This window comes from Fistularia commersonii, chromosome 30 (genome assembly GCF_037954325.1).
Source record: "Fistularia commersonii isolate RoL2024-O1a breed Wild chromosome 30, RoL_Fcom_v1.0, whole genome shotgun sequence".
In the NCBI taxonomy this organism is placed as follows: domain Eukaryota; kingdom Metazoa; phylum Chordata; class Actinopteri; order Syngnathiformes; family Fistulariidae; genus Fistularia; species Fistularia commersonii.
Window position 1 is genome coordinate 9,299,245 of NC_141313.1, and position 19,555 is coordinate 9,318,799.

At 50.4% G+C, this 19,555-nt stretch overlaps 1 protein-coding gene across 1 annotated transcript in view; it reads left to right on the plus strand.

Moving 5' to 3' along the window:
- Positions 1-882: 882 nt before the first annotated feature.
- LOC147216377 (microtubule-actin cross-linking factor 1, isoforms 1/2/3/4-like) overlaps positions 883-19,555 on the plus strand; it is a 107,037-nt gene continuing 88,364 nt past the window's right edge. The window contains exons 1-17 of the mRNA XM_086178412.1: positions 883-3,640; positions 8,468-8,634; positions 8,730-8,842; positions 9,263-9,369; positions 10,241-10,360; positions 11,914-12,009; positions 12,413-12,540; positions 12,763-12,856; positions 12,968-13,122; positions 13,479-13,773; positions 14,550-14,678; positions 14,768-14,845; positions 15,021-15,182; positions 15,341-15,445; positions 15,801-15,896; positions 15,985-16,110; positions 18,318-18,470. Of these exons, the coding sequence (XP_086034538.1) occupies positions 2,543-3,640; positions 8,468-8,634; positions 8,730-8,842; positions 9,263-9,369; positions 10,241-10,360; positions 11,914-12,009; positions 12,413-12,540; positions 12,763-12,856; positions 12,968-13,122; positions 13,479-13,773; positions 14,550-14,678; positions 14,768-14,845; positions 15,021-15,182; positions 15,341-15,445; positions 15,801-15,896; positions 15,985-16,110; positions 18,318-18,470 (3,222 nt within the window). The 5' untranslated portion in view covers positions 883-2,542. The remainder of the gene's footprint in view (positions 3,641-8,467; positions 8,635-8,729; positions 8,843-9,262; positions 9,370-10,240; positions 10,361-11,913; positions 12,010-12,412; positions 12,541-12,762; positions 12,857-12,967; positions 13,123-13,478; positions 13,774-14,549; positions 14,679-14,767; positions 14,846-15,020; positions 15,183-15,340; positions 15,446-15,800; positions 15,897-15,984; positions 16,111-18,317; positions 18,471-19,555) is intronic.

A 19,555-nucleotide genomic window follows, 5' to 3' on the forward strand; every position in this document is an offset into this window, starting at 1 on the left:
ATTTTCTCCCCGCCGCACGCCGCTAGCAGAAGCCATCGGGTCAAACGTGTGCGCGTGCGTGCGTGCACGTGCATCGTTGCGAGCGCGCGTTCTTCGCCGGCACTCCAGTGAGAAACAGGAAAAGAGAGACGGAGAGAGAGGGCAGGACTAACAAGGAAGCAGATAGGAGGAGGAGGAGGAGGAGGAGGAGGAAAAGAGAGAGCTGAGGGAGGGGGGATTGCGAGAGGGGAGAGTGTGAAGCTGCAGCGCTTCTCTTCCTCTCCCTCTCTCTCTTTCGTTCTCTCACTGTTTCTCTGGCCGCGGTCGCAAGCGAGGGATAAAGCGGAGGAAGCGAAGCCGGTGGAAAGAGAGGCAGAGCCGGGCCGGCCGCCGTCACCGGAGCTCCGGGCTCCTTCCGATCCTGCAGGCCTGGAGCTCCACAGCCGGAGGATCCGCACCGGGTGTAGGCGTACGCAGGGGAGAGGGGGCCGACCGGAAGACCACCCAGCCTCGACAGCCGCACAGGTTCCCCCCACCCCCACCCGGTTCCGTCGGATCGATTCCGGCCGCGCTCGTCGGCGGGATCCGCCGCCCCGTTTTCAGGAGGAGACGCCCCCCCCCCGCGTTTCCCCGGACCCGTTCAGGGCGCCGAGTCTCGTCCCCGCCGATGCCGCGCCAAGTCAGAAGCTGCCCTTCAGTGGAATCCTCTTGGCTGCGCTCCAGATATGCATCTGTGCACCGAAGCGGGCCGACAACCTCGACCGGACTCGGACTGAACCCCGGCCCCGCCGCCCGAGGACCGAACCCCCCTTCAGGGTCATCTCCGGAGCCCTCCTACTAATCAGATCCAGTGGTCTCAAGAAGCCATTAACAGGCTTAAAAGCAGCGGAGGAAAGGCAAAACAGATGTCCTTTTTTTTTTTTTTTTTTTTTTCCTCCCCCAGCATCGGTGGTATAATTTATTCAGGGTCCAAATACCCCCTCCCACGCCCCCCCACCTCTTGCAAACTGTGGATTAGGCTGGGCTGTTGCACCGTCGCACTGCGCACCACCTGATGAAGAGAAGGCTTCCCTGAATAACTTGACAGGTTGACGGAACCCAAAAGCGAATTCTCAGTATTCTTCCCTCCGGGACTTTGACGTGGAAGAGTGTACGGAATCTGCCGTCTGGCACGCATGGGGGACAGGCATGGGACGCTAAAGCTGTGCGGGAAGCGTCAAGGAGAGCCTGTGTGTGTGTGTGTGTGTGTGTGTGCATTCAACAATCTTTTTTCAAAGCTGGCCTGCTTTGAAGGTCCACGGCAGCATTTTCCCCAAGTTGAACTGTAATGGAGTCTTTCCACTGGATGCCGGAGGCCGATCGATGGGAGGAATCACTCGGATGCCATTATATTGACGACAGGCTGCCATTAGGAGGGGGGAAAAACCTCAGCGCAAACTGGAAGGATCGGTCTGTCATGTGAAACCGCGGCTCAATAGGGAGGAAAAGACCGCGGGAGGAATAAATAAAAGAATCACTGATGTAGGAAGCCAGCGCTCCGGGTTCTTAACAAGCTCTCCTCGCATTGGCTGAATCTCCCAGCAATCCGAGGCAGCACTGGCTGGCCCCGCCACCACCATCACCGCCGCTATGTCTCAGCCAATCTGCACCACCGGCTGCCTCGGCGCATCAGAAACAAACAGCTCGCCGTCACAACGAGGGCGATCCGCCGCACCGACGTCGGGATTACACTGACAGATAGGATACTCCCCCCCCCCCCCCGGCGCGTTGCGGGTTCGACCCCCGCGGCAGACCTCGCCTCGCTCCCCTTAGCGCCGTAATAACGTTAGCGCAGCTGAGAGGGGCATGTTTAATTCATGAGCTCAGGTAGCTGCCGTAAGCCCGGCTAAAGCCGCGTCACACTGACACCGTGAACGATTTTGTATTCATCACCGCGTCGAGGAATTCTATTGAATCAACAAGCGGGCTCGGGAAGCCTTCCTCGTCGTCACACTTGCACTTAATGCAATGTTTGCCAAGCAGTCGGAGCATCGCTGATGAATCGAATTACGCTGAACCGAGTCTCCAGCAGCTCTCACCCCCCCCCCCCGACACGTTTTATTTTCTTCCGTGTGACTAGCACACGGTGATTTATCACACCGCTGCTGATAAATTTATTCCGCTTCCTCTGCCGGCGTCCTCGAGAAGGGACAGAAATCTTCTGGGATGGATTAAGACGAGCAGCCACCTGCCGGCACGTATCGCCGCCTTCCCCCCGAAAGCAGTGTCTCCCCCCCCGGCAGGGGCAGGGCTCCCCGATGAGCCTTCGCCACCAAGTCAAAGGGGGATTAAAAAAAAAAAACAACAACAGAAAACTGGCAACATGGCGTTCGGGACGTGTCAGCAGGCGGCGGCTTCCAACCCGTGACTGAACCGATGACTGCCTGAGGAGAAATCTGTTGTCCTTTCTTCAGTGGGCTCGTACACGCCCTCTTTGTAAATATCCAAAAAAATGCAAGGGACATTACCGTTATCGCCCTAATTTCACGCGACTGTTTAGAGTTACTTTATATTTCTTAAAAAAATGGGAAACTCGATGGGTTGCGTCAGGCCACCTCGAGAAGGGGAGTTCGTCGGAGCGCCGCCGCTTTCGCCGAGGAAACGCCGGCGTTTCCGGCGCAAGCACAAGGGCAAAAAGAACCGGAAGGGGGAAATCGACCTGGAGGACTCGGAGCAGCACAGGAGCCCCGAGCTGGAAGAGATCGAGGAGGAGAACGAGGACGAGGAGGAAAGGCCCAAGGATGTGGATTTGGACGTTAGCAAGGGAGCGAGGGCCCGTCGGGCCGCGCCGGACGCGTTGCATCCCGCATCGGCCGTACACGTGAGCTCTCTGTCCCCGGCGGCCGTGGGCCTTTTCCTCGAAAGAGTACCGGACGTGTCGCCCAATCCCAGCCCGGCGTGGAGAGGGGTCTTCTGCCTGCCTGGAGAGGAAGACTCCGCGACCATAGACGTCTCCAGCATCCCGAGCCAAACCACCGACACCACGCCCGTCATGGCCGCCCCCGTTCTCTGTAGCGGCACCCCGGGCGGAGGGAGGCTCTACCGCGTTAAAGAGAGAGCCCAAGGTATCGTGGAGAAGCCCTGGATACTCAGTCAAAGTGAAGACAAGGTGGACGCCGGAAGTGCCGATGGAGTAGGAAAGGGGCCGGGGAAGGAGAAGGGACGAGCATCGGAGGCATTTAAGGCGGCGCAGGCGCCATCTCGGAGGGAGCACAAAGGAGTGGTACACATCAGGGAGGTGGACGGGAAGCTGTGCGTGGTGCGGACGGTATATCCCAGCGGATATGTTTCCCCCGTGTGGAGGGGGGACAGTGACAGCGAGGTGGAGGTGCGCAAAGAACCCCCCGCCCCGTCCCCGGTCACCGAAAACATCCTGAAGGTCCAGCTGTCAGAGGACAGAAGAGGAGACGCTCTCAGTCGGATTCAGCTCCAGGAGGCTTTGGCCGCCGAGGGATTTTGCCTGGATACCCCGCAGCCACAAGAACAACGGTCGTCCCTTTTCGAGTCGGGATACGCCAGCGATCTGCCGCTGACCTCGCCGGAAACGGCGGGCACGACCCCCAGCCAGACAGACTGGGGAGGGCTGACCAGTGGCTCGTCGGAGCTTCTGGACTCTGTGCTGGTGAGTCCTCCCTCGCGGGCGGCCGGCCTATCTGAGACCAAGCGGTTACCGCCTGTGGATGTAAAATCCAGCAGCCTCGAAGCCCAGGGTTCGGAAACGGGTCCACGCTGAGAAAGTTAGATGGGAAATGAAGAAACCCGGTAGTGAATCGGTTGCTTGGTGTGGATTTCTTTGGGCCTCCGGCCGCCTCTCTGTGTGACCAAGAGCCATTAGGGTTTCCAGGAGCATCTCCCTCATTGTGTCCAACCATATTTCTTGTCGGCATGTTATCGGCGCTTGAAAGCCACCAGGTTTCTCTTCTTTTTCTTTTTTTTTTTTTTCTCACCCCACCCCATCCTTCCTGCCGCCGTCCTCGGAGTCCTAATCATCACGGTACAGGCTCTTTCCCCACGACCAACCCCTTGAAGGGTTTTTCCCACTGCGTTTTATTTTCGCTCAGAGTTCAATAGAGGCGGCCAAAATATATTGCGAACCCTAAATATTTTATTTGATATGATAAACAGTCACGCTGTCACAGGTTCCTGCTTCGAAAGAGTTTTTTTTTTTTTTTTTACAAAGGAACGATGATCAGTATTCCTTAGATGCGTTCCTGTGTGCCCTTCTCCTGACAAGGTTTTTTTTTTTTTTTTTTTTGAAATGCGCATCCATCAGTGGCGCGGGCCGCCTCACCGGGCCTGGACCCGCCGCTTCTCAGGCCATCCATCATGGCGTCCAGACCCATTCTTCATCCGCCCTGTTGTTTATCACAAGGAAACTCACAGCGTGGCGTTACAGAGGCTTTTTTTTTTTTTTTTTCTTTGGCATCGGTAGAGGAGTGAAACAGTTCATTTATCTTCTCGCTCTGTATTTCCCCTCCACACACTCCCCGAAGAGGCCAGTGTTTTGAAAAGATGGCCTGACCGGTACCCGGCGTCGATGTCTGCCGTCGCTGCCGTTCTCTTTCTCGTATTGTGTTTTGCGCGCACAAACACGTCTTACACACTACGAGCCGCATCGAGGGGTTCGTCTCTACCAGTAATGATCTACGACGGAGGCGCCTCATCCCCAGCAGCGCCAATCTCGCCATATCTGTGCTTTGTCTAGCTGTCACCGTGTTGTCGCCGGTCTGAAGTGATGATCGGTCATGTGATCCCACCGTACCACGCAGGGGATCTTTGTAATCCGCGAGGGGTTATTGGCTTTTTAACTTTTTTTTTTTTTTTTTATAGTATACGAGGAAGTTTAAATCCTCACAAGACTCTCAGCAAAATTAAACCTGTGTGTTTTTACCCGCGTTTTCAGTTGTTGAATATTCAGCAATTATCCGCTTGCGGGTATCGCCTTGCACCAATCACAGGGCCAGATAGGGAGACATTGAAGCATTCACTCTTTCATTCACACTTCTGGGAAATTTTGGGTCTCTAATGAACCTCTTGCATAATTTTGGACTGTGGGAGGAAACCAGGGGAAACGCTCACAGACACAGGGAGAGCACGGAGACGCCGCATAGAAAGGGAATCCAACCAGGGACCTTCTTGCTGTGAGGTGGAAGTGCTAACCTCTGTGTTCCAATTTGATTTCATACATTTGGAGCAAACACAAGGAATTCTAGCAAATGAGATATTTATTTGTGCACAATTCCATTCACATCTGTCACGCACAAATTTTGGGGCGTCATCAGTCCGGACAAGGTGAGGAGACCGGACGCAACTCCTTCATTCTCCCAGTGCAGTCTTCAAAATGTGGATTCGATATTTTGGTTCGTTTCTCAAAGACAATTTCGAGTTCCCGCTCACGTGTGATGAGCCACTTTCATTTCAACATGAGCCTTAGTTCTGTTTCCCGTAATGTGAGATAAACGCTCGTGGAGGTTTTCCCGGTTCCCGCGCTGCACGTTTATTCGTCGTCTAAAAAGACACTCCTCCTCCGCTTCCGACTGCTGCGCGGTGAGAACAAACCCAGTCCATGCACCGAGTTTTAAACCCCTATTTCGTCTCAGAACATCGGCGGCTCCATGTTGTCAGGAGAGATTTGTTCCCTGAGCTCAGCGTCTGAAGTCCCCTCCACCACCATGACACCCAAATCTATTGGAACAGAAATGACTAATTCAAGCCATGTAGCTTCCCATATATTGTAACCCCAGTGTGGAAACAAACTGCATCTGGCACACACACACACACACGGAAATGCCCCAGTCCCATCTCGGCTACGGCCGCATTTGTTTTTCTAACGTGGCCATCAGGTAACGCCATTGTTTTTTTTTTTTTTTGTCTCTCTGCGACTCTGAAAATGGCGTGCTGTTTCCGATAACCTCCTTCTCCTTGTTGTCGTTTTTTTCTCTTTTTCCCTTCTTACCGCCCCCCCCCCCCCCTCCCTTTCTGTCTTTGGCCGCTGCTGCAGTCTCCTGGCACAGATCGGACACATCGCGACGCTCCACATTAGAATCAGGGACAGAGAGGAAGTCAGCGATTGAGAGACAGGGGAAGAGCGAAATCGCTCGGCGTGCCAGGGCATCTTTACTTTTACAGCGGCGGCGTCCGTGTCAGTGTCTGGACGGACTGACCCCGAGAGAAGGGGGGGAGAGGGGGGAAAGAAGCGGGCACGGCGGTTAGCTTTCTCAAATGTGGACAGATAAAGTAGCCGTCGGTCTCCGAGGCAGCCAGTCGTCCCCTTCACGCCGGCCAAAACCAGCTCTGGAAGCGCTTTGTCTGCAAAGCGGCCTCCAAAACGCACCCGTAATTTTGTTTGTCTGTGTCCCGAGTCAAACGGCTGTTGTTGTTACACTCCAGCGACTAGACAGAGAGATGAGATGAATTCAAGTATTATGACAGTGGAATGGCAATCCCAAAAATTTGTGTTCCTCTTTCGCAGCCAGTTTGCACAGAGGAATTTCCAGAAGTCCGGCTCAGAGCCTTCAGATACTCGGAGACCAGAGAATATGAAACAAAAAATCAAGATGGTTTCTCAAGAAGTTGCAGCTCGGTTGCACATGCGAAAAGTGGTCACCCTGCACATGTGCATATGTAACACTTATTTACATGAGCACACACACACATATGGGTGCACTGTAATCACTTAAACATATACATTCAGATGTCAACTGTCTGTCATCTGCTACAGTGTTTATTCAACGCATTTGTGCAGGTTCCTCGTGTTTAGCGGGACGGGTAAACAGTCGGAGATTTGTTCTGCGTTTCAGAACATCAAGATTTTTCATCTTTGTTAACAATCTTTGTGTGTGCATGCATGTAAGGAGCCTATCCCAGCTGTCATTGGGCAATAGGCAGAGTCGCCAGTCCATCACAGGGACACATACGGGGACCATTCACACCTCATGTAGAGCAGCGGCCCCCAACTTTTTTTGCACCATGGACCGGTTTAATGTCAGACAATGTTTTCACAGACCAGCCTTTAAGGTGTGGCGGATGAAAATATATTATTATATGAACTGGCTTTTTTTTTTCCTTTCCAAATACTCCAAAGGCTTGTTTGTGCAGGGGGCTTGGTCTCCAAGTGGTGAAGCAGTTTTGAAAGCTTCTTTGCCTCATTGGAGAACCCGTCTGCGAATATTATGCATATCGTAATCCATACAATCCATATTACAAGTAGGTCTCCTGGTATTGTCTGTTAAATGCATTTTTCTTAGTGGTCAATGGCTCCTCTTCTGTCTCCTCACTGAGCCTTTTCCCCTTTGCAAAGAAGGTTTACAAAGATGTCTGTTTTTTACTCATTTTGCCAGCTTGTTTAATATTAGCGCTAATGCTTCACGCGGACATGCATCAAGAGTAAGTCATAGACGGATGTAATAGAGAATTCTGTCATTTTTCAAAATAACACATTGTTTACACTCGGATAATAGATAAAATGGAAATAATGTAAATTTTTTATTGTGTCTGTGCGGCCAATACCAAACGACCCACGGACCGGTGGCGGTCCGCAGCCCGGGGGTTGGGGACAGCTGATCTAGAAACATGCAAAAGAAGAGCGGAAGGAACTATTCAGCTTCTCAGAGTTTTGACAGCACTCATATTTTCAATTACTTTATACAGTGATCCCTCGCTATAACGCGGTTTACTTTTCACGGTTTCGCTACTTCACGGATTTGCATCGTGCATTGTGTTCTGCATTCTGATTGGCTAAAAAGTCACTCCGCTTCCTCTCTACCCGTGCGTCAATAACGTTGCAGTTTAATATGTACACAGCTTGCCAAATTTACATTACGTACGTGCAAATTCTCTTGCTATTTCGAGTTTCTCTAAAACCCATAATGTTGACAAAATGCTCTGGACTGACAAAAGCACCTGCGGCAGGGCCCAAAAGGCAGCGGAAGATGCTATCTATCGCAGATAAAGTTAAGCTTCTGGACATGCTAAGGGAAGGTAAAGGCTATGCGGCTGTAGGTCGGCTTTACGGAATTAATTAATCTTCCGTTCGTTCCATAAAGAAGGAAGAAAAAAACATAAGGACGACAGGAGCAATGTATAATAGAGTATTTAATTGTATAATAATTGTAAAAAAAAAAAAAAGGTTTCTACTTCACGGGTTTTGCCTATCACGGGTTCTTTTTGGAACGTAACCCCCGCGAAAAACAAGGGTATACTGTATATCGTGTCTTTTAAGGTGCAGTATGGAATTTGCTGGTTTGACTGGTCCCACGCTACCATTCAGGTTCTCTTTGCATTCGGACACAGCGTCGGACGATTCAGCGTGGAGTGTAAATGAAGCAGATTTGTGACGGCAGTGCGGATCGATGAGCGTCCGAGGCAGAGCGGACGAAAGAGGATTATGTATTCTCACCATATATCCTGGTCGTAACCGCTTCCCTTTCCGTTTCTCTCTCCTGTCCAGATCTCGGAGATCTACGTGAGCGGCGAGTCAGCCGACCTCACCGCCAAAGAGAAGCTGTTGCTATGGAGCCAGCAGGCGACAGAAGGCTACCCGGGCCTCCGCTGCGTCAACTTCACCTCGTGCTGGAGTGATGGCCGCATGTTCAACGCCCTGCTGCACAGATACAGGTACTCGACGCGCTCCCCACTCACTTTGGCAAACCGAGAGTCTTTTAAAAAACCTTCGGCGGCATTTCGACTCCCGGCCCTCTCCGTGTTCCCAGACCCGATCTGATCGACATGGAGACCGTGTCGCGACAGAGCAACCGCGAGAACCTGGAGCAGGCCTTTGAGATCGCCGAGTCGCTAGGGGTGACCAGACTGCTGGACGCCGAGGGTGAGACCGTAAAACTGCCGCGTGTCACAATGGCAACGGTGATCGTTGCATTTTAAATAATGGGATAAATTACCGCTTTGCTTTTTTTTTTTTTTTGGAAAGGATCCTCCATTAAGCCACCATGAAAGATTTAGTTCTTTCTTTTTGGAACCACAGCAACCAGGGAACGCACCATTAAGCTTTGATTATTGATTTTTGGATTCCAATGTTTCCAGCTCCATTTGTTCCATGTGTGCTGCTCATACACTCGCCAGAAGCCGTTGGGCTTCCGGTTCGTAAACACATTACGAACTGGAAGATCAAAAACAATATGGGGAGAACGGACAGCGCTTTCTGCGAATTAATTTAAGTCATGCAACGGGATTCCTCTCCCCGCCAGTATTAACATTGTGTACATTTTCCATTTCCGTCCTGCGGCAGATGTGGATGTACCGTCCCCTGACGAGAAGTCGGTCATCACCTACGTCTCCTCCATCTACGACGCCTTCCCCAAAATACCCGAAGGAGGAGAGGGCATCGGCGCTCATGTACGCAAGTTCCTGTCTCGCCCTTTATTGCCTCTTTTCATCGTTGCACGGTTGCGTGGGTCATGAAAAAGGAAAATCTTGCTCGGCACCAAAGTTGAGCGCAGAATTTTCCTTTTCCAAGACATTTTCAAAGGGACATCCAGCAGCACTTGTTGGACATACAAGTAATAGTACCAAAGATGCTAAAGATACAAGCTACAGTGCTTAGCGTTTCCGCCCCAGAGGAAATAGGTCCCCGGTTCAATTCCGAAGGGGGGGGGGTTCTATGTGGAGTTTGCATGTTCTTCAGTTTCTCCTCAGTCCAAAAACATGCAATAATCAGTTGCCCACGCCTATGAATGGTTTTATGTCTGTATGTTTGGCCCTGTGACTGACCACTTGAACCCCACCTCTCACCCAATGACAGCTGGGCAAGGCTTCAGCCCCCCTGCCTCCCTGACAGCAGGATAAGCGCCATAGATAATAAATTAATGAGTAACAGACGCGTTCCGCAACCATGAAAGGAAAACAGGACAGTCATTTCAAGATTAAAAATCCAGAAATTGACTTGAAAAGAGGATTTGATGAAGATCCTGACGTAGCAGTACACTTCGACCGATTTGGCTGCAGTGAATGGGTAAATCATTTTAGTACCTCGCCACACCGGAAGACTGAGGCCCTCTTATTGAATCAAAGTCCGGGTTTAAGAGTTCAACAGAGTGCGGAGGAGAGCAGGAAATGTAATGTTTATAAAACCGATGTTGCACTCGTCTCCGCGATGAGCCACAGATGAATCCGTTACGTCATATCAAATATTTGCTGCGTGTTGCATGTTCAGTTTTGTTAGTTTCACCATCGCTCGCTTCTTTCTCTCTCCCTCTCCTCCCGTCAGGAGGTGGATCAGCGCTGGTCTGAGTACCAGTCCAGGATCTCCTCCCTGCTCCAGTGGAGCCGCCACCACACCGGCCTCATGGCCAATAAGAGCTTCCCTCAAAACCCTGTGGAACTCAAGGTGAGGGATCACACCTTCCTCTTTTTGGGATGTATAATACAGTTTAGGAGAGTTGGTACAAGATGTAGTCGAGAAACATGGACTGAAGCACTCCTCTCTAACTGGGACCTCATCACCATGGTTACCAATGCTTTCTATAAGATCAGCAGTATAGGAGGCTTCTGTGACACAGACGAGGTTATTTAAATGTTTTTTTTTTCTTCTTTTTCCCAATCCAATACATTTTGCGTTAAATCTTTCATCATATATTTCAGATATGTACTGAGCTATCCCACCTAAACAGTATAAGTGTGTTTGTGTGTGTGTGTGTGTGTCCATACCTGCAGTGAGCGGCCATTACTATTAGTCAGTGTATTTACAGCTCTGAATGAATCGCGTTCATGTTTATGGCCCCGCTGACACGGAGGTGCGAGGAAGACGCGGCGCTGCAAAGCAATTTCCGCACAACCTTGCGGGAACACATAAACGGGCTGAGGGGGTGACGGATGGATGATTTCTAGATTATCAGACTTGATTTGTAAGTTGCGGAGAGACGGCGGGTCAACGGTAACGTTGCCAATAGATCCAAAATGGGTAGAATTGGTTCACGGCGAGCAGCGTTGACATTCAGGGAGAAAGATGAGGTTGATGTTTGAGGAGATACCGAGTACTTATGAAGACAGCGGGAAAAGGAAGGATGCAGGAGGAAGCGGTCAAACACATAGCATGGAAGCAAACAATGAGAAAGGGTACAGATGAGCCTCTTCAGAGTCACTGTGTCCACCCAAGCTTTTATTTCTAGTAACAGGCACCGCCATTGTCAAGTTATCATATGGTGGCCGATCACGACACAGTTGTCCGCTGACATTTTCCATGTAGAGCAGGTCTGGACCACCAGATGATTGACAGAAAACCCAACCTTCCCCCATGAGCAGGCACTCAGTGACAGCGGGGAAGAAACAACGCCTATCACCGGTGCGGAAAGCTTGGGCCGAGCCCAGCTCGACGTGGCGGCCTTCTGCCTCTACCATTTAGGGGTAGAAAACGAGAGAGAGAGAAAATGAGATAGAGACAGTGGGGAGGGACAGCCGCAAATGATCCACACTAATTATATTAACAGTAGCGCTACTGGTTACATGCTAATAGCCGACGTGATACTGACGTGATAGCTTTAAAATTCATAAATGAAATAACAACGGTGGACCACTGGTGAGTCGCTGCAGCAGATCAAGCCACGTCCTCCGGGAGCCTGCTAAATGAGCGAGCCCGGGGACTCGGGAGAAGATGTGATGTCACTATCACGCAGTGTTGAAGGGACATGAGTGCAGACAGGATAGGAAGACTGGGAGGAATAAGAGAAATGCATCATGGGATGTCACCCAGCAGAGTAAGCCTATGGTAGCATCACTAGGTGCTAACCTAGCGCTAACTATCAGCGTTATCAAAAAAAAAGGTTTTGAGCCTGTTCTTAAACAAAGAGAGGGTGTCCGCCCCCCCGGTTGGATACAGAAGAGGAGCTGAATATCCGAAAGCAACGTGTTTAACCACCTGTCGCATCTGCCTCTATTTCCCAGGCACTTTACAACGAGTACGTCCATTTCAAAGAGACAGAGATCCCTGCCAAGGAGGTAGAGAAGGGCCACATCAACCATCTCTACAAGCTGCTAGAGGTAACCACGCCGATATCCTGTGGGGTTAGCGCAGACGAGCAGACGGTCGAGCAGAAAGCGAGGAAACGGTGACCGGAATGCGGCGGGGTCGAGCTTGCATCACGCGTTATGGCTCAGGGGGCCCCGGTGGGGAATTCGGTAAGAATGAGATTCCGTCTGGAGCAAGTGGAGGGTTACATCTCCCTCCTGCAGCTACGGCGTTTCCACCGCGGCTCTGTTATCAATGCAGCGGCTTGTTCGCACGAACACAAACGCACGATAGTCCTCAGTCAGCTGATGTTTCTGGTGCAGGGCGCCACTTATGACTGCTCATAAGTAATAGAGCTGGGTAACGGGACTCGGCGAGCTCCATCTGAGGCATGATGGGATGTTTGACTCTTGCTCTTGTCATTTGTGTTCCCAGGTATGGATAGAATTTGGTCGTATCAAACTCCCGCCGGGTCTCCACCCCAATGACCTGGAGGAGGAGTGGGGCAAACTCATCCTGGAGATGCTCGAAAGAGAGAAGGCTCTACGGCCGGCGGTGGAAAGGTACACGCACACACACACACACACACCTGAACTGATGCACAAATTCTTTTGAAATGTCAACAATTATCGGGTTGGATTTTAATCAAATGAAAGGTTACATTGCATTTCATGTTTACTCAATATCCCATTTTCTAATGTGTGTGTGTGTGTGTGTGTGTGTGTGTGTGTGTGTGTGTGTGTGTGTGTGTGTGTGTGTGTGTGTGTGTGTGTTCCTTTCTCCAGGCTTGAGCTGTTGCTTCAGAGAGCCAATAAAATCCAAAATATGGCTCTTGACTGTGAGGAGAAGCAGACCCTGGCCAAGAACACGTTGCAAGCTGTTAGTCCAGACCTTCTCGTTATTTATACCTGTGTGATTTACACACACAAACACACACACACGTATGGAAATCTCACCGCTTTAGCTCATTCCATTTCTCTCCCCGTGCAGGACATGTCGCGGGTGGAGAGCGGGGAAGCTGTGCAGTGCGAGACCGAACTGGCCTGCTACCTGCAGGACTGCGAATCTCTCATCAGGCACCTCAACCAGGAACTGAAGGTCCTCCGGGATGAGAAGTACTACCAGGTGGAGCAGCTGGCCTTCAGGTGAGGGTGTGTGTGTGTGAAGGGGGGGGGGGGGTTCTGCTACATAAACAGTAGCAGAAGCAACAAACTGCTAATCTAAAATCCTCTTGTGTCCGCTTGAAATTTTTACTGAAGAATGAAGAGCACTTGGTATTTTCCTGCGCAGTTTTGCCTTTTTCTGCATCAGTGGTGCATCACCACAGAGAGGATCTATAATGAATGTAACCTTTTTGAAGATGTTAAAAAGCACCGGTGGCCTTTAACAACATGTAATCTCATCAATCGGCCAACCTTAACAATAGAAGTTGAAACAGAAAATGTGATTTTCAAAATAATCTTGTTACCTGACCTTTCGTACTCAATGTTTTTATCCACAGAGTGTCGTGCCTGCAGGAGGAGCTGGTGTCCCTGAGACTCCAGTGCTCCAGCGTCTACAGGAAGGGCCACTTCTCCCAAACTCTCGGGAACACGGGGGCCGAGTCCGGCATCCAGCGGGCCAACACCTCCGGCCTGTCGCTGGGCCAGACCCTGCTGGGAGCCGTGGGCGCCACGGGGGCGGCCCTCCTGCGGCGACCCATGGCACGCTCCCAGCTGGTGGCCATGTCCTCGTCCGAGGACGAAGGCAGTCTGCGGTTCATCTACGAGCTGCTCGGCTGGGTGGAGGAGACGCAGGTGAGTCCGAAAGGGCGGGCCGAATTGCGGCAGTACACGGTGCTCGACTTCTTTCTGGGTTAGCTTAAAACCCATTGTTCTTGCTGTGCGACTAGCTTGACATTTGCCCGCTGCGTTTTAAGCCGAGGCTCAGCCTCCGCTGTCACTTTGTGTCCTTCAAATGCTACACGTTGCGAGGAGGTGCCGTTTAAAGTAGGAACAACATCTCAATATGATCCCACCGTTGCTGTTTAGGAAAAGGAGAAAAAGCAAATATGTTTATAAGAATGAATGGGTCCTTTTTAAAATGTCATGAATATGAAGCAGGAGATTTAATGTCATTACTACGTAGATGTGGAATGCAAAAACATACATTTGGAATGCGGGGCGGCCGCGGCTCCGTCGGCAGAGTGGGTGTTTGAATGGGTGAAACAGTTTGGTGTGCCGGCTGAGGCCTCGAACCGGTCCAAGGTCCCTGGTCCAATTCTGATTGCTGGCCTTTCTGTTTGGGGTTTGCCTGTTTTCCCCGTGTCTCCCTCCCAAAGTCAAAAACATGCAGGAGGTCCATTGGAAACCCTAAATTGCCCAAATGTGTGAATGAGCAGCTGACTGGTTGTATGTCTCTATTTGACACGTGAATGGCGACCTGTCCTCGGTGAAACCTGGCCAATGACAGGAAGGAAGGATAGAATGAATGCATGAATGAAATTTACAATCCTCTAAATCTTGGCTGTGACTCAAAAGACCACCTGCGCCCACGTGCCGTTTATTTTTTTGACCGGTTTATTTTCTTCCAGGAGCTGCTGGAGCACGCCGACTGGGGAGCCGACCTCCCGTCTGTGGAGGACAACCTCCAGCAGCACAACAGCATCCACACCTCAGTGGAGGAGCTGATGAGCAGCCTGCAGGAGGCGCGCAGTTATGAGGTAGCATCTCCATCCGGGGCACCTCGAGGACTCTGGGTTTCTAACCTGCTCTTCATTCTAAGGAGTTTTCATTTTACTTTTTCCTCCAGTCCAAAGTCTCTCCCAACTTCAAGAGTAATTATTCCGAAACCCTGGCCAAGCTGGAGCACCAGTACTACAAACTGCTGGTAAGTTGCTGATCAAAATGACGTCGCGTCCGAGTGATAAGTGCGTTCGACGATTCTGCAAGCCTTCGAGGTTAGAAACCGACAGGAGGATTAATCCACTGCACACCAAACAGGAGTGTGTTTTGAAAGCCGCCGAGCAGGGCGCTGATTATGTTTGTTGGCGCGGTTGCCGTAGGAACATTCGTCATGGCGCCTGCGTAGCCTGGAGAGCCTGCACGCGTTCGTGTCGCACTGCACCGAGGAGCTGATCTGGCTCAACGAGAGGGAGGAGGAGGAGATCGCCTTCGACTGGAGCGACAGCAACACCAACATGAACGCCAAGAGGGAATCCTACAGTGTGAGTGTGCGTCGTAAACACTCCTGTTTTCCTTCCTGAACTGGACACGTCAGAAACCTCAGCTCAGATTTTCCCGCGGTTATCCGTTTTTTTTCTCGCATTTACGGATTGTTTCATCCACCCATCTCCATTAACCACCCTCCCCCTCTTGTTTCCAGGAAATGAGGTTAGAGCTGGATGAAAAACAAGGCGCGATGCGGTCACTCCAGGAAACAGCCAGCCGCCTGTGTCAGGAGAACCACCCCGCCAAGCAGACGGTGGAGGTGAACACAAGCGTTCCCTTCTTGACCTCGTGTTTGTCTGTCGACTGCATCACTTGATGCGATACTCGAGGGTTCACCGGAGGCTTTTTTTTTTTTTTTTTTCCTTCCGTTTTCCCGTTGAGAGGAAACCAGGCGGACCGAAGTGCCCGCCGCCAAGCCACATTAACCACATTCCCGTTATTTATCTTCGTCCGACGTCACGGACCTTAAATAACGAAGGCGGTGCGGAACTGAGCATTCAGTCGTGGTCTTCTTAGTCACTTTATCCCATTCATGTTCTTAAACGGATATAACATGTCTCCTCGTTCACGCCAAAACCACACGTCCGGTCTCACTAGCCTCCATGTGATTGCAGGCGTACAGCGCGGCCCTGCAGACTCAGTGGCAGTGGGTGGACCAGCTCTGCCTTTGCGTGGAGCAGCATCTCAAGGACAACACGTCGTACTTCCAGGTGAGATGTTTGGGGGGGGATCGTTCTCAAAAACAACAAAAATCGTCCTTGTCTTCGCAACACCGATGGTTCCTATTCTTTCGGGCAGTTCATGAGCGACGCGCGGGACTGCGAGTCGTACCTGCGGCAGCTCCAGGACACCATCAAGAGACAGTACACCTGCGACAAGAACAGCAGGCTGAGCAAACTGGAAGACCTGCTTCAGGACTCCATGGTATCTTTGCGCGCACACGCTGGGTTTCATCCAACCGTCACAAGGCAGAAAGGATAGAAAGTAGTGCCAAACAGGTTTCCATTTGGAAATAAGATTCACCAGCTCATAACTTTACATGTAAAATTGACGATTAAATCCGCATTCATATGTATACAGATCCCTGGAGCAATGCATGTTTTGACTTTGCAGACACAGGGAGAACATGGAGACTCCTAACAGACCGTGTCGGTGTCAAACTAGGAACCTTCTATCTGTGAAACGGAAGTGCTAACCACTAATTAAGTAAATAATGATGAAATAACAGTATTGCGCTTACACACTCCCCCCCCCCTCCCAGCCCGGGACTGTGCCTGGGCAGCTGAAGCACGCACTGCATGATAAGGGAGCTGCTGGTACTTTTGCTGAATCATTCCCTCCCACCCCCCGTCTGGCACATTCGTGAAACTGCCACGTTCACACCTGCTTATTTATACACACACACAAACACACACACATGTATACACACACACACACACACATAAACCTAGGATTGGAAGCAGATGGCAAAGACAGTGTGGGCAATTCTCCACGGGTCACAGAATCTAGCATGTCCTTTCCAGTAGAAGTGTGTGTGTGTGTGTGTGTGTGTGTGTGACGCAAACCCCTATTTATGCCGCAGATAAGTGTGATTTAAGCATTGTTGCATAAAGCTTATGCGAGTATTGCAGTGTTAGCTAACGTGTTACCCGTGAGCTAACGCGTGTTTGTCCACCCGCTGGTGCATTAATGTTCAGCATAGCTCTTTCCCTTGGTTGGGGGGATGGAGGAGACTTAACAAAAGCTTATAACAGAGGACAGAGAAGAGGACATTAAAACACTGTTGCACGTCTGTATGACATATGAGTAACCTGGAGCTGTTTGAACGTTTAAACGTCCAGCGCAGTCAGCGCTTCTAGCCCATGGCAAGAATGTCCCTGGTTCAATTCCATTCCATTCCATTACATTTGGTAGACGCTTTTATCCAAAGCGACTTACAATAGAGGACATAAGGACTGCAAATAACACTTGCAAATACAAGATGCACAGGAAATATACAGAACAGTAAGCTTGGGTTAGTGAGGTTTTTTTTTTTGTTTGTTTTGTTTTTTGACAAAGACGTACACATATAAACACACAGACTGTATCGCCTAACTTGGTGCCTAACGTGATCTGGGGCAGCTCCAGCATCAGCGCAGTAAATAGTCCTGAAAGAGAAGAGTTTTTACCTTTTCTTGAAGGTTGAGAGAGATGATGCTAGTCCTGTTGCTTCTGGAAGTTTGTTCCACCACTGAGGTTGTAGAACTGAGAACAGTTTTGCCTGAGATTGCTTAGAGGGAGCTAAAGGTACTGCTAGTAGATTTGTAGTAGAGGAACGCAGCTCTCTGCCGGGAACATAAGGGCTTACCATTTCCAATAGTTTCCAACATGTAAGATCTCCATGTTCTCCCTGTGTCGGCCTGGGTTTCCTCCGTGTTCTCCAGTTTCCTCCCACAGTCCAAAAACATGTAGGGGGTTCAGTGGAGCCCCTCAATTGTCCAGATGTGTGAATTAAAGTGAATGTTTGTATGTCTCTCTATGGTCATGTGGCCCTGTGATCATGTGACCCCACCTTTCGGCCAATGAGAGGCCGGGATTGGCTACAGCAGCCCCGCAACTCTGAGTGCAGGATCAGCAATATAGATAATGAATGAATGAATGTTTGATTAAACCTCGCCCTCCTGCCATTTAATTATCTTCCACTCTGTTTGCCATCTATTTTATTCGCTTAAGGCTTCTGGATGTTGTTTTCATATGATTGATAAATTTCATAAGCGTTTGCTCACCAAATCTAACAGAATAAAAAGCAGCCATTGAGGTTGCTACACACGGTAAATCATTTATACATTTATTGAAAATAATTCATTGCCTAAGAGGTATCAAATTCCACATACGTGATTCATGCAGCAATGTATTCATTTTGTCGGGTCGTGATTTGACCCGAGGCGACTGCGCTGACCAAACACCATCGCTGTGGGAAATTCATTCCAGGGGTGTAAACTTATTAACCGTCCCCGTCCTGATCCGTCTCAAACTCTTTTTCCATTTGTCTCCCTCTATCTGAACCTCTTGTAGTCTTGTAGATTTGGTTTTGGAGTTTACATTTCCACACGATCCCTGGCCTTTTCGCTGAATGTCGAATCCCTCTGCAGGAGGAGAAGGAGCAGCTGATCGAGTACCGCAGCACGGTGGCCAACCTGGTGGGCAGGGCCAAGACGGTGGTGCAGCTCCGCCCACGCAGTGCGGAAATCACCCTCGGAGCCACCACGCCCATCAAGGCCGTCTGTGACTACAGGCAAATCGAGGTACGGGACTCAGTGCAGGTGTTCTGTGGACCTGTCTTTTCCTTCTCCAAGCAGCTGTTTCTTTCCGTTTCTTTCTGCTCCCGGAGCAAAAAGCGGACGATTTCGCGCTCTGGCCTCTTGCTTGTTTTGCAGCTCTTTGTTTCATTAACGTATCGGCAGATAACCCAAGAACGCGATAGCGGAAACGCGTTGAAATTCAGCGCTCTGGTCACTACTGACCTCACCTCTCAGCTTCCCTTTCCCACCTCCTCTCCGAGTCCCCAACATGCGCGCATCTATTTCTGGAGCCACTTTAGGCCAGCTGGCCCCTCCATACCTTTCAAACACCTCCTTCATGGTGAAGAATACAAACTTGATGAACTACAAAATCCTGGCTTTTTTTTTTTTTTTTGCTCTGTCAGTTCCAATAAGTCAGAAAGGCCGTGCGTGTTAAGTCGAGTCCGCGGCCTTTAAATTTATAAGCACTTGGCGACAGCAGCAATGAAACGCCACCACAGACAGATCCCGGCTCGATGCCTCGAGCCTTCTGCCTCGACCAGTTGGGGTAGAAAGAAGCGAGAGAGAAGGACAGAGATAAAAAGAAAGAACGCAATAGCGACCGATGAGCTATGAGGGTTGGGAGGGAGAGACACAAATTATCGCTTACAAATAACGACAGTAGCGCTAACAGTTACATGCTCAAAGCCGACCTGATATAGTCACAGTTTTAATACTCATAAAAGCGATAACAATGATGGGCCGTTGCAGTAGTCATGGGACATCCCTCAGCGAAGTAAGCTTAGTGCAGCATAACTCGGGGCTAGCCTAGTGCTAACTATAAGCTTTCTCAAAAAGAAAGGTTTGAGCCTCCTCGTTTACATCTTATGCACCTCCCGCCCCCACGGAATCTGAACACGCGTTGCAGTGAGCACATCTCCTCACCGCATGATGGTATCAAACCACCGAACAGGCACAGACACTGGATTTTTCCTCAAAAAAAAAATAGCCCAAAGCTACCGGGCAGTAAAGCAATGACGGAAGTACTGTAGTTGCTTTGTTCTCACCTCTTTTCTATACTTTACCGTCGGATGTGGCGAGCGAGAGTG